The following is a 13,366-nucleotide window of genomic DNA, read 5'->3' as shown; positions in this document are numbered from 1 at the left end:
TACAGAATACTTTACAACAGAGTACTTTAATGTGCAAAATATATGAAGATACTATTTTCAAAATGTTTGTTCTCTGGACTATCTTTCTTATAACCCTTAGATTTTTATCAGTCGGATGCTTCAAGTAGTTAGTGGAACAAGAATAATGCAATGGAAGAGAGAATGCAGTTGTTTCAATTATATAGATGGGACTACAGATATAAATTTTAAGAAAAGGAAAAATTCCTTTAGCATTTCAGGGATTTTGGTTATAGATTATATATGGTATATATCTTATGATTTTAATGATTCATTAACTTTATTTAGTTATTTGTTTATTTTCATGTATGGAATATTTTAATAGAAATGCTTTGGTACTCTTAAAAATTAAATCTAAACCCAGCCTGTAAAATTAAGTATGTCATGAATTATCATGGCTTATCAGGTTAGAGACTTGTGTTGTTTTTAATTCAAGAGCATAACTTTCCAATTTTGATTCTTTTATTTAATTTTTGAGTTGGTGTTAACTTTCTTAAGATTATTTAGCTTAGCCACTAGGCATTTGTAAACCAAGATTCTTAAATAATTTTAATTTAAAAATTTACACTTCTTTTTTTTTCTTATTTATTTATTTTTATTATTATACCTTAAGTTCTAAGGTGCATATGCACAAAGTACAGGTTTGTTACATATGTATACATGTGTCATGTTGGTGTGCTGCAGCCATTAACTCGTCATTTCCGTTAGGTATATCTCCTAATGCTATCCCTCCCGCCTGCCCCCACCCCATGACAGGCCCCAGTATGTGATGTTCCCCACCCTGTATCCAAGTGTTCTCATTGTTCAATTCCCACCTATGAGTGAGAACATGCAGTGTTTGGTTTTCTGTCCTTGCGATAGTTTGCTCAGAATGATGGTTTCCAGCTTCATCCATGTCCCTACAAAGGACATGAACTCACCCTTTTTTATGGCTGCATAGTATTCCATGGTGTATATGTGCCACATTTTCTTAATCCAGTCTATCTTTGATGGACATTTGGGTTGGTTCCAGGTCTTTGCTATTGTGAATAGTGCCACAATAAACATAAGTGTGCATGTGTCTTTATAGCAGCATGATTTATAATCCTTTGGGTATATACCCAGTAATGGGATTAAAAAAGAAATATGCATTCGTATGTTCATTGCAACACTACTCACAATAGTAAAGACATTGCATCCATCTAAATGCCCATCAATGGTAGACTGCATTAAAAAAAGTGGTACATATATGCCATGGAATACTATGCAGCCATGAAAAAGAACAAGATCATGTTTTTTTGCAGGGACATGGATGGAGCTAGAGGTCATTATTCTTAGCAAACTGATACAGGAAGAGAAAACCAAATACTGTATGTTCTCACTTATAAGTGGGAGCTACATGATGAGAACACATGGACACATGGAGGGGAACAACAGACACTGTGGCCCATTGGAGGGTGGAGGCTAGGAGGAGGGAGAGGTTCAGGAAAAATAATTAATAAGTACTATGCTTGATATCTGGATGATGAAATAATCTGTACAACAAACCTCCATGACACAAATTTACCTATGTAACATACCTGCACATGTACCCCTAAACTTAAAAGTTAAAAAAAACTTAAAAAAAAAACCTTAAAAAAAAAAAAGAATTTACACTTCAAATATTTTTGAGGATGATGTAAAGAAGTTAGTGCTGAGTTTTGGTTTCTCTTGTCATTTGGATGTTTCATAGTACTAATTAAACAATTTGAGTTATTACAGAATTTTAGGAACTTACTGTTTAAGAAGGAGAAGTCAGGCACAGTGGCCCACACCTGTAATCCTAACACTTTGGGAGGCTGAGGAGGGAGGATTGATTGAGGCCAGGAGTTCAAGACTAGCCTGGGCAACATAGTGAGACCCCCCCCCCATATCTACAAGAAAATCAAAAATTATTCAGGCATGATGGTACACACCTATAGTCTTAGCTACATGGGAGGCCAAAGCGAGAGGATCAGTTGAACCCAGGAGTTCGGGGTTACACCGAGGTGACAGAGCAAGACGCTGTCTCAAAATATCTATATCTCTACCTATATCTATATTGATATAGAAGGGGAGAAACCATTGCTAATGATACAGCTAATCACATGAAAGCTAATAATCTATTTTATTTACTTGAGCATTGCTAAAGAAAAGTTCATGGGCCAACATCATATTTAATATGTGATGGTTAATGATTGTATTATAATTTTAGAGTTCTCCACTGTTTGTAAATTAAATTTTGAGCTTTACTTGTGACTAGTGTATCAAAAAGTATAAAAAATTTGTCATGTTCTTACCCAGAGATAATCAATATTATCATTTTGGTTTATATTGTTGCAGTGTGCTCTCAGATTTTGAACATTTAAAAACCTTCTGAGATATACTACTAAATATTTATTAAAATGTTGTACCAATATACACTCTTACCAATAAATATGGTATGAGATTGTGCATTTTTTGATCCTCTGGTCAATATTTTGTCAATTTAATAGGAAAAATACATTACCTTATTATTTTTATTTGCATTCTTTTGATTACTTTTAGATTGAACTTATTCAAGTGTTGATTAGTTTTTTAGATATCTTCTGTCATGAAATTGCCTTTGCTTCCAAAAGTTCTTTAACACATCTTCTATTAGAACTCTTATTTTCACTGTCATTTCCAGTGAGACACTAAAGATTCTATAGAGAAAGCAATTGCCATCGTCTATACCATTTGTAAGAGTTAATGTCTCTCTGCTGGACTCAATGTAAATATGGAGCTGATCTTGCTTGGAAGTCCTTTTGAGTTTATCTGATGTTTCTGGAAAAGGATAATCATAAGCCCTACATCCTATCAGCACTAACGGATAGAAGGATAGAGATTTGCACAAGGAAAATATAAATATTTGTCAAATGAGTAAGTGTGATAAGTAAAAGATACTTGAACATAATTATTAGAATTCAGATACCGGCCGGGCGCGGTGGCTCAAGCCTGTAATCCCAGCACTTTGGGAGGCCGAGACGGGTGGATCACGAGGTCAGGAGATCGAGACCATCCTGGCTAACACGGTGAAACCCCCTCTCTACTAAAAAATACAAAAAACTAGCCGGGCGAGGTGGCGGGCGCCTGTAGTCCCAGCTACTCTGGAGACTGAGGCAGGAGAATGGCGTGAACCCGGGAGGCGGAGCTTGCAGTGAGCTGAGATCCGGCCACTGCACCCCAGCCTGGGCGACAGAGCAAGACTCCGTCTCAAAAACAAAACAAAACAAAAAAAAGAATTCAGATACCAGTAATTTGATTCCCTAAATAGTTCATAGTGAGTTTACTTCCAAACACTTTATAATTTATAAAATGCGTTGGTACTTATGAGATTTTAATACAGTAATTTCCCTATGAGGTGAGATAGCTTATTTTACATTTGATAAAACCATAGCTCAGATACATAAAGTAAATATGCTCAGGTAATATAACTAGTTTGGGTTGGGGTCAGTACTTAAAACCAGGCTGCCTGATGCCAAATACCGTGTTCTTTCTGTTCTGACAGAAGTCTCCAATATTTATGTCACATGTGAACCTGCACTATATTGAAAATTTAAAACAAACATTATCTGTAAACGTTCTTTATAATATTCAGGATATCCATAACAAATTACAAAGTCCATTCAAAGCACAATGTTTTTGATTGCAAATATTGGTTACTCCTGTGTTTATGACCCTTATAAGATGATGTGGCAGACTAAAAATAAACAAGCAAAAAAACCCTGTAGAAACTGAGAACCAAATGAAGTCCTGAGGTGGTTTCCTATCCTGTCTATGTATGTTATTGAAAAAGAATTAACTTTTTGTTAACATGTAGTCATCCATTTATTCAATAATGTTTAATGAACTGCCTACTCTGTACTAGGCATTATGCTAGATGAGTGAGATAGGAGTGCAGGACTTAAACTCATGGAATTGAGGGTGAAAGATATTAAACATTTTTTTCAAGTAAATATATAGTCACACATATCAAATGCTGTGAAGAATGAGCACAGGGTGTAATGAGAATGCATAAGAGGGGACCTAATTTAGGTCAGAGAAAGTCTTTCTAAAGGAGGGACATTTGAGCCCTTAAGGATGAGTAGGAGCAGGTTAAAGGGTGGTAATGGAGAAGGAAGGTGGAAGAAATCATTTCTGGGATACTGAGGGAACTAGAAGAAAGCTGCTCAGTAGTATGGGTGTTGTATAGTGAGAGCTGGAAAAATAAGTCTCCGAGGAAGGCAGTTGATATATCATTCACTCTTTCAAATGAGTCGTTTTTAAGTCTCTTTCTAGTGTTTGCATTACTTAGACCACTTTGATGCTTTTTCTTTGACTTGGTCTTCATATCCAATTTTGAAATATAAAAGAAACCTTTTTAATAACAAATGTTGTTTTGCAGTATAATCACCTTCTTACTTAGTAGACTTGTTTCTAAAGGGCTTCTGATTGTTGATAAAAATTAAATCTATTTAAAAGGGGAGACTTTAAATTTTTTCCCATCACAGATAGTACGAGCTGTGAAATTGACTTGAAAATAAGAATTTTTAAAATGTTTGTTTACACTTGTAGAAACTGACCTTTCATAGATGTGAAAAGTCAACTCATAATCAGAGGCTTAAAAATTAAAGCACTTCAGGTTGCTTCTGCTGGAGGTAAATGGAAGAAACTCATTTAAAGTTACTTGTGAGTTAAAACATTTGAGATATTTGCTGTAACTAAAATGCCCTTGATTAGGACACTGGCAGATAGTTTTCCTATTCATCTATCGAAATTGGCCATTTTACAATAGGTGTGCATTTGTGTGTGTGTGTACATGTGCACATGTGTGTACATATGTAAAAAAATAGAATCATAGGGAAGGAGCATAGAAAATGGAGTCCAAAGCAAAGACTCCAAAAGCAAATTATACTTTAAGTTCTAGGGTACATGTGCATAACGTGCAGGTTTGTTACATATGTATACTTGTGCCATGTTGGCGTGCTGCACCCATCAACTCGTCAGCACCCATCAACTCGTCATTTACATCAGGTATAACTCCCAATGCAGTCCCTCCCCCCTCCCCCCTCCCCATGATAGGCCCCGGTGTGTGATGTTCCCCTTCCCGAGTCCAAGTGATCTCATTGTTCAGTTCCCACCTATGAGTGAGAACATGCGGTGTTTGGTTTTCTGTTCTTGTGATAGTTTGCTAAGAATGATGGTTTCCAGCTGCATCCATGTCCCTACAAAGGACATAAACTCATCCTTTTTGATGGCTGCATAGTATTCCATGGTGTATATGTGCCACATTTTCTTAATCCAGTCTGTCACTGATGGACATTTGGGTTGATTCCAAGTCTTTGCTATTGTGAATGGTGCCACAATAAACATACGTGTGTGTGTGTCTTTATAGCAGCATGATTTATAATCCTTTGGGTATATACCCAGTAATGGGATGGCTGGGTCATATGGTACATCTAGTTCTAGATCTTTGAGGAATCGCCATACTGTTTTCCATAATGGTTGAACTAGTTTACAATCCCACCAACAGTGTAAAAGTGTTCCTATTTCTCCACATCCTCTCCAGCACCTGTTGTTTCTTGACTTTTGAATGATTGCCATTCTAACTGGTGTGAGATGGTATCTCATTGTGGTTTTGATTTGCATTTCTCTGATGGCCAGTGATGATGAGCATTTTTTCATGTGTCTGTTGGCTGTATGAATGTTTTCTTTTGAGAACTGTCTGTTCATATCCTTTGCCCACTTTTTGATGGGGTTGTTTTTTTCTTGTAAATTTGTTTGAGTTCTTTGTAGGTTCTGGATATTAGCCCTTTGTCAGATGGGTAGATTGCAAAAATTTTCTCCCATTCTGTAGGTTGCCTGTTCACTCTGATAGTAGTTTCTTTTGCTGTGCAGAAGCTCTTTAGTTTAATGAGATCCCATTTGTCAATTTTGGCTTTTGTTGCCGTTGCTTTTGGTGTTTTAGACATGAAGTCCTTGCCCATGCCTATGTCCTGAATGGTATTGCCTAGGTTTTCTTATAAGGTTTTTATGGTATTAGGTCTAACATTTAAGTCTCTAATCCATCTTGAATTAATTTCCATATAAGGAGTAAGGAAAGGATCCAGTTTCAGCTTTCTACTTATGGCTAGCCAATTTTCCCAGCACCATTTATTAAATAGGGAATCCTTTCCCCATTTCTTGTTTTTCTGAGGTTTGTCAAAGATCAGATGGCTGTAGATGTGTGGTATTATTTCTGAGGACTCTGTTCTGTTCAAATTCAAAATATGTTTGCTATCTTTTATAAATTATGTGATATTTAATTCAATACAGCTTCGGGCCAGGTGCAGTGGCTCATGCCTGTAATCCCAGCACTTTGGGAGGCCAGGCTGGGTGGATCACTTGAGGTCAGGAGTTTGAGATCAGCCTGGCCAATATGGTGAAAGCCTGTCTCCACTAAAAATACAAAATTAGCCGGGCGTGGTGGCACACTCCTGTAATCCCAGCTACTCAGGAGACTGAGGCAGAATTGCTTGAACCCAGGAGGCAGATGTTGCGGTGAGCACCACTGCGTTCCAGCCTGAGTGACAATGAGTGACACTCTGTCTCCCCAAAAAAATAATTAATTAATTAATTTAAAAATAAATAAATAAAGCCTCAGTTTCTTTTCATCCATAAAATGATAGTGGCATTAGCTCGTACAATGTTTTCTGGATATTTTAAAATAAATTTGGAAGTGCTTTATGAACTAAAAATACTTTATGATTTTTAGGCATGTATGTGTGTTTGACAAATAGATTGGCATGTACCTATAAAAATCTGAAATAATAAATAATATTGAAGTAATAAAATAATAAACTGAAATAATAAAATAGGGACATTCTTAGTTGAGAAGAAACCCATAATTGAACATCTTATTTTTAAAAATGGTTGTTTAAAAATTTATATTATTACATGTTTAATTTGTGTTGTTCTTTTGTGACATGATTATGCCAAAAAAGAATTCATAGCTTTTAAAAACTTAATGTATTTAAATGTCTATTTATTGATAGTGTGTGGAAAAGGATAAAAAGGCAATGAGTTGAGGTAAAAAGGGCAAAAAGGGCTGGATCTATTAAAGAAATGTCAAAGGTTAGGAGCTATTAAAAGTCAATAAATATACTAAACATCTCTGTAAGTGAGTTGATATTTAAAATTTGGCTTACACACTAGTTTTAGAGATCTGTTATAGAAAGATGTCTGTACTTTGGTATAGGATAACCTAAATGTTTATCAGAAACAGAATTATTCAATGATAATAGATGATGATGGGGTGGGTTTCCAAGACCATAGGAGCCTTCAGGGAACATTTTCTTCTACAAAATGCTATGACCACCATTATTGAAATAAATTAGTAATAACTGATGAAGTGTCTCTGGCCTTGACTGTAGGGTTTTTCCTCCGCTTGCATTTGGAGAGAAGTTTTAATTTAGTGTGTGGTGTTTAGGTGAATTTTAATTGATAAGCTATAATTTTTTATAATTTATATAATGTATAAATTATGTGAATAACCATGTAGTCACTATGTATATAGCCTTTAGAACGGAACTAGATTCAACATTAATCCACTTTGCTTTAAAAATAAATAAATGGAGAAATTTTTAAATGAGAAATTAAAACACCTAAATACATGTTTTCCAAATGTACTTCTCTTAGAAGCATGGCATTTTAAATGCAGATGATAAATGCTCTATTGTTGATCATATTTTCATTGCTTCATGACATCAAGAGAAGAATCTACCACTTATTTTTAGAGTGTTCTGGTCCTTTGCAGCAGCTTGCACATTGAAGAGATATACTCTGTTGCTGGAGTTATTTGTTTTTCAGGAATAGAGAAAAGGGTTGGGGAAATGCATGATTTCTCTTATTCTTACCCAGTAGTAGCATTGAGAAGATACCTTGTCCCCATTTTTATTACTTCTGATATTTTATTGCTGGCAGCCAGATGTGCTAAAACTCCTGACGACAGCATCTATTCATTGCGTGTTTTTAATAGGCTTAGAGAAATATGAGTAGAGTACATGAAAGCAGCTCAGCTTCACACTTCAGCTGGGAATGCCCAAAAAGCTTACTGCTGTTTAGAATTCTTGCTACAGTCAGGAGAAAGCCGAAAGCTGCACGGGTACTGAATCTCCTACAACTGAATTAGAAGAATAATGACTGTACAATTAACTATCAACCTCTGTTCATTTAAGCACAGTTTTTACAGAGCTCAGGAGAAATATGGAACTTGATTGGCATGTTTTTATTTGATGGTGTCAGCAAATAGATGATTTTGAAGACAGGTGGTAGAGAAAAATAAGAGAAGGGGGGAAAAAAAGAAAGAAAATGCAATTTGAGACATTGCGCCAGGTCTGCAATTCTGTTTTATCTCATTTTCATGGGGTTTTTTCATCCCCACCAAATATCTTACAAAATGAGCTTTTTGGACAAACACTGAACAATGCAAGGTGAGTAGAGCTAAACTGTATTTTCTTTTAATATTGTTATTTTCAGAATAATAATCTTACGTGCCTGTAAAAATTGTTTTGTATTAAAGTGCTAGTATTACAAAGGTGTTATCTTTTTATTGTAAATTTAAGATTTTATGTAGCATTCTTAATTTGATTTTAAGAAGGAAAATAAGCTTACTTCAAAGCAGAAAAAGCATCTTAAATTTAAGTAGCTTGACCTCTGAAACGTAATACAGATATCAGGCTGTTTCATTATTTTGTTTTCTAAATACGTAAAATGACTTAAAAATGCCAGATAGATGTTTTCTTTGTGATCATGGCAGTGATTACATTGCATATATAGGGATGGGGCCATATAATCGTGTGATTTGGTTGAAAATGTGAATTAGCAATCGTGCATGCTCCTGTGAAACATGTGGTAGATGTTTTCTAGGTTTAAGACATTTCTCTCTGCAGGGTAGCTCAATAATCACTTTTAAACAAGATATATTGTGGAACTGCGAATAATGCTTTGCATTAGGTCGGCTAATTTGGCAGGATTCTTTGTTATAAATTCCTATTGCTTTTTCAACCTTATCATTTTTCTGTGGTGAAGGCTGTTAAATTATGAACATATCTTTCAGATGGTTTCTCTGGCTTACACTAAAAGATATTCTATTAAAGAATGCTTTTGGAATGCAGTTTTATCACCCAGTTCTTTGCTCATTTAAGTTGTTTGGCTTTTGAAAATTTCCCATGTTATATACTTAGTATAAAAAAGACCCCATTTTAACTAAATATATGTGGAGAAGACTGAGAAAGAAATTCTGTGAACATGGCAATGCACTGAAACCTTCTGGAAACTGATGGGGAACTAATAGTGCATAAAATATTGAATGATTTACTCGTCTCTTCTTTTTAGTATCTCTGCACAATGTGAGGCATCTTGTTTTGGAGATTAAAAAAATACCTGTTATACAATATGTATCTTAATTTAGCAAATGAAAACAAGTCTTTTAAAATTTGTTGGCATTTAAAATGTTTACTGATGATAAGTATATTTACAACCTTTACTTTGAATATGGAATAACATATCTATTTCTTATAAAATTTCACTTTCTTTCCTCAATTCAGTTTTATTCAATAAATGAATTGGATTTTGTTTATATTTTATCTTGAGACTAATTAAAAACATAAAACCGTATATGAAATGTTAGGATATGCTAAATTGGATATCTATATTTTAAGATGCTTTTTTCCTTTTTTAAAGTAATACATCACTTTAGTGTCTATAATTTATGAAAAAATATCTATTTTATGTTATATTTAAATTAAAAAGCAAGTATGGCTTTCTAAAAATTTCCATGTCCTGAAGCTACCAGAGTTTTAGGATTTGTACTCATCCTTTATAAACCTTTTCCTTGTTTTAATTCCATCTTTTTTTTTTAATGCTAAGAATTTGTGTGTAAACGTATTAATATTAGGGTTTAGGTATAGAAATTATGCTATTAACAGCATCATAAGGAATTGGTTTTAAAGTAAGTATTATTAATTTAAAAATCTGAAAATAACTATTTTTTGAGGAAATTGTGTGCATACCTATCACTGTGTACTTGCTTTGGCTTCAAATTTCTTTTATTGTTTGCATGCCTCTAATTTCAGTAAGAGCCTTTAAAGCTGTCATTAAAATCTGGACTTTTATGCTACTGCCCTTAAACATTAGACTATGAAGTTTTTAATACTTCTCTATATGACCAATATAGTTTAACTTGTATTGATTATTATTTGAAATTATCCCAAACTACCAATTAATCAATAAAGAATTTATCTTGCTTTAGGGGAAAAAATCTCTGCCTTTATATGTCCTTAACTTATTAGTCTTTAAAAATCATGTGACCTTATATCACAAATACATCTATGCATCTTCATAAATGATCAGCTACTTGATTTACTTTTAAAATCAATCAAAAAGTTCTGCAAATAGTTATTGTTTTACAAGTATGATGAGTGAAAAAATAAGTATATGAATTTTATGCTTCCACATATTTTAATTTTTTGGTTATTTTTTGTGTTCAGTTTAGATACAAGGGTCTTTTAAACCTTTTATTCTGCTTATATTCTTTTAAACAATATAAGTGCCTATGCATCCTGCATAGGTATTAACATTTTAGTTAACACTAAAGTGGAAAGTAAAGATATAGACTAAAAAATTATTCTTCAACAAAAAAATCATGGAAGAAGAATGACCTGAATATGTCATCAAAATATCTCATATGAAAGAATTTAAATTTTTTTCTGAATAATGGACCTTTCAATTAGACCTCTATGATCTTCTTAAGCATCAATTATATAACTATCACCTCTGGAAAGAACAGTGTTGGTTGTTAGTACATGAGTAGTGATCATTTAATTGTTTGGAGTAGTTGACATGGAATATTCAGTATTTGTATTGTGACATTAACTATGATCTTTAAATTGGTAGAAAAATAGCCATCAATTTGGACAATTAGATATTTTATTCTGAATTGCTTTCTAGTAGGGATTACTAGAATAGTATTATGCATCATCTGTAGACAATATATTATTAAAAGGGGGCCCTTTCAAGTAGTTTTTAAATTAAGACTCCTGTTTGGTAGCTAATCTTATTCCCAAACTGCAACTCAACTTTCATTAGGATTTTAGATGGTGAGGCAGTTGACTCCTATGACATATTAGCAATAAAACATTAAAGGATGAAAATCTTCCATAATAACTGCTCCAGAAAAATTTCCAAGTTCAACTTGTCAAAGGAGGAAAGATTTTTAAATCCACCAATAATACTGTATGTGTCATAAGTCCCCCAACTGGAGATTAATATAGATTGTTAAGTGAATTCATTAACTAATGATTAAATGAAATATATCTGAGTAATAATTATTAAAATATTTTAGACTAACTTTTTGTTGCAAACCATACAGCACAAACCTTATTTTCATGCTTAAAGTGTTTAGCTTATTCTCTTATTGTATGGTTCTTGAGTGCCATTTTAGTGCATGAAGGAGGCAGCAAGATTCTTTGTTCTTTTACAGCTAAAATGAAACAACTGGAAGTCTATAAAAAAAATTGTCTTCATCCTGCATAAACTCACTTGACTCACTTAATAGGTTTTGATGAAATGCCACTTTAGTTTAATTTTTTGTTATCAAGTTTTCTCATTGTAAACTCTCTCAAGTGAAATTACTTAATCAGGACACAAAGATAATTGCTTTTATCATTAATAAAAAAGTCAAGTACTGAGTTCAATATGAAATCTAATTTTTGTGAGCTTGTCTTTGGAAGCAAACATAAATATTGAGATGCTAGAAGATATATTTTTTAGCATGGTTCACTGCATTGAGTTATCAATTGCTTTGGGCAATATTCAAATAAACATGCTAATGATGGCTATCTTTTGTGATAAAATTCATCCTCTAAGTTTTTCCATTTGCTAATTTTTAGCCATCTTTTTTATACAATAAAGAGATCTGTATTTTCCTCTAGATGTATTTCTTTGCCACTGAATGTGTGACAGTGAATTTGCTGTGCCTTCTGGCCACACAGGGGCATAATAGAACTGGAATTTATTTAGAGTAGATATTAAAAACAGTCTCTCCGTATACGTACAATGAAATATGCAGACTTTCATATTTAAAAGTAAGAAAAGAAAAAATGTTAGTAGACTGAAGAATATTTGTAGTTTTTTTTTTTTTCAGTTACAAGTAAGATAACCATATGATCCAGTTTGCCTGGAGTACTCCCAATTTATGCCTGCAGTCATCCAGTGATTATTATTAGTACTATTCTCTCTCAAAGGTGTTGTGATTTGAAAGTAAATTACAGGGCTACTCTAATTATAAAAGTGAAATATAAAGCTTAAATTCACTTAGTTTAAGTGGATTCTTTTCCATTGAAATATTGACACTTTTCTAAAACATTAATATTTTAAGTGTGATTTGCTAAATAAATGTTTATTTAGTATTATTTTTGGTCAGAAGTTCTTAGTTATTCCTGTAGCATTTATTATTGCTTTGGTTTATAATCAAACCAGTAATTCGTGTTCAGGAATTTTGGCACAGATAATGATTCTTCATCATGGTACGTTAATGACTACTTTGACATTGAAAGAACAACATGCTTACTTTTCATAGTTCTCAGGGTGCTCTCTACACAGTGTGCTTTGTTTGGACTTGGTATGATTCCAGCACAACTGATTTTTCATATTGCAAGAAACGTCTGTGTTACGAGTTATAAAGCACCCAGTCATCTAATATACACATTTTATGTACATATATATACTTTATTAAACATACATAATTGTGATTATAAAATATTTTTATAACTATAACATTATTCATTATAGACATAAAAGCTTGTAACACAATTATCTATTTAGATTTCTAATCAAAATGGCTTTTGATTTAGATACGTGTGTCATTAGTATTTTCACAAGAATATTTACCTGTGGACCTTAGCGATATACTACAATTATTAGTATAGGTCCTTAATCTGACACTGATCTACAGTCTTTAAGCATTTTCTTTATTGAAAACAGTTTTATAAAGCTACTGCTTTTGGTGATGACTGACAGGTAAATGTTTACTTTTAAATTTTCAACTTCTGTGTGATCATAAAGGATTTTGAAAGTTAGAAATAATTACTAGTAAACTTCTTTAATTCTGGCACTACTCACTAAATAGTAAAATGAATTCGTTTCATGTGGGCTATAGGCTTTCTTCTTATCCATCTATGAATTACTCACAAAAAATTCATGGCCCCAACAAAAGAATTCCACAATTTTAGTTGTGCTTTCAAATTTGAGAAATTGTAAGTATTTTAGAAAAATGTGTGAACATTTCTTATAGGGCAAAATAGAAAAACCC

General features: G+C 33.2%; 1 protein-coding gene across 47 annotated transcripts in view; it reads left to right on the top strand.

Moving 5' to 3' along the window:
* LOC105476014 (regulating synaptic membrane exocytosis 2) overlaps positions 1-13,366 on the top strand; it is a 763,868-nt gene that overhangs the window by 299,410 nt on the left and 451,092 nt on the right. For 2 of the 47 annotated variants that reach the window (XM_011731626.3, XM_024791005.2), the window contains exon 1: positions 7,653-8,486. The exons of 34 other annotated variants lie outside the window; for them this stretch is intronic. In XM_011731626.3, coding sequence (XP_011729928.2) covers positions 8,365-8,486 — 122 coding nt within the window. In that variant the 5' untranslated portion in view covers positions 7,653-8,364. Of the gene's footprint in view, positions 1-7,650; positions 8,487-13,366 lie in introns of those variants that run through there. 11 more of the 47 variants (XM_024791004.2, XM_071067462.1, XM_024791009.2 and 8 more) reach the window with 8 other exon arrangements.

The sequence above is a fragment of the Macaca nemestrina genome, chromosome 8 (genome assembly GCF_043159975.1).
Source record: "Macaca nemestrina isolate mMacNem1 chromosome 8, mMacNem.hap1, whole genome shotgun sequence".
Taxonomy (NCBI): domain Eukaryota; kingdom Metazoa; phylum Chordata; class Mammalia; order Primates; family Cercopithecidae; genus Macaca; species Macaca nemestrina.
This window is presented reverse-complemented; position numbering and strand designations above follow the sequence as displayed.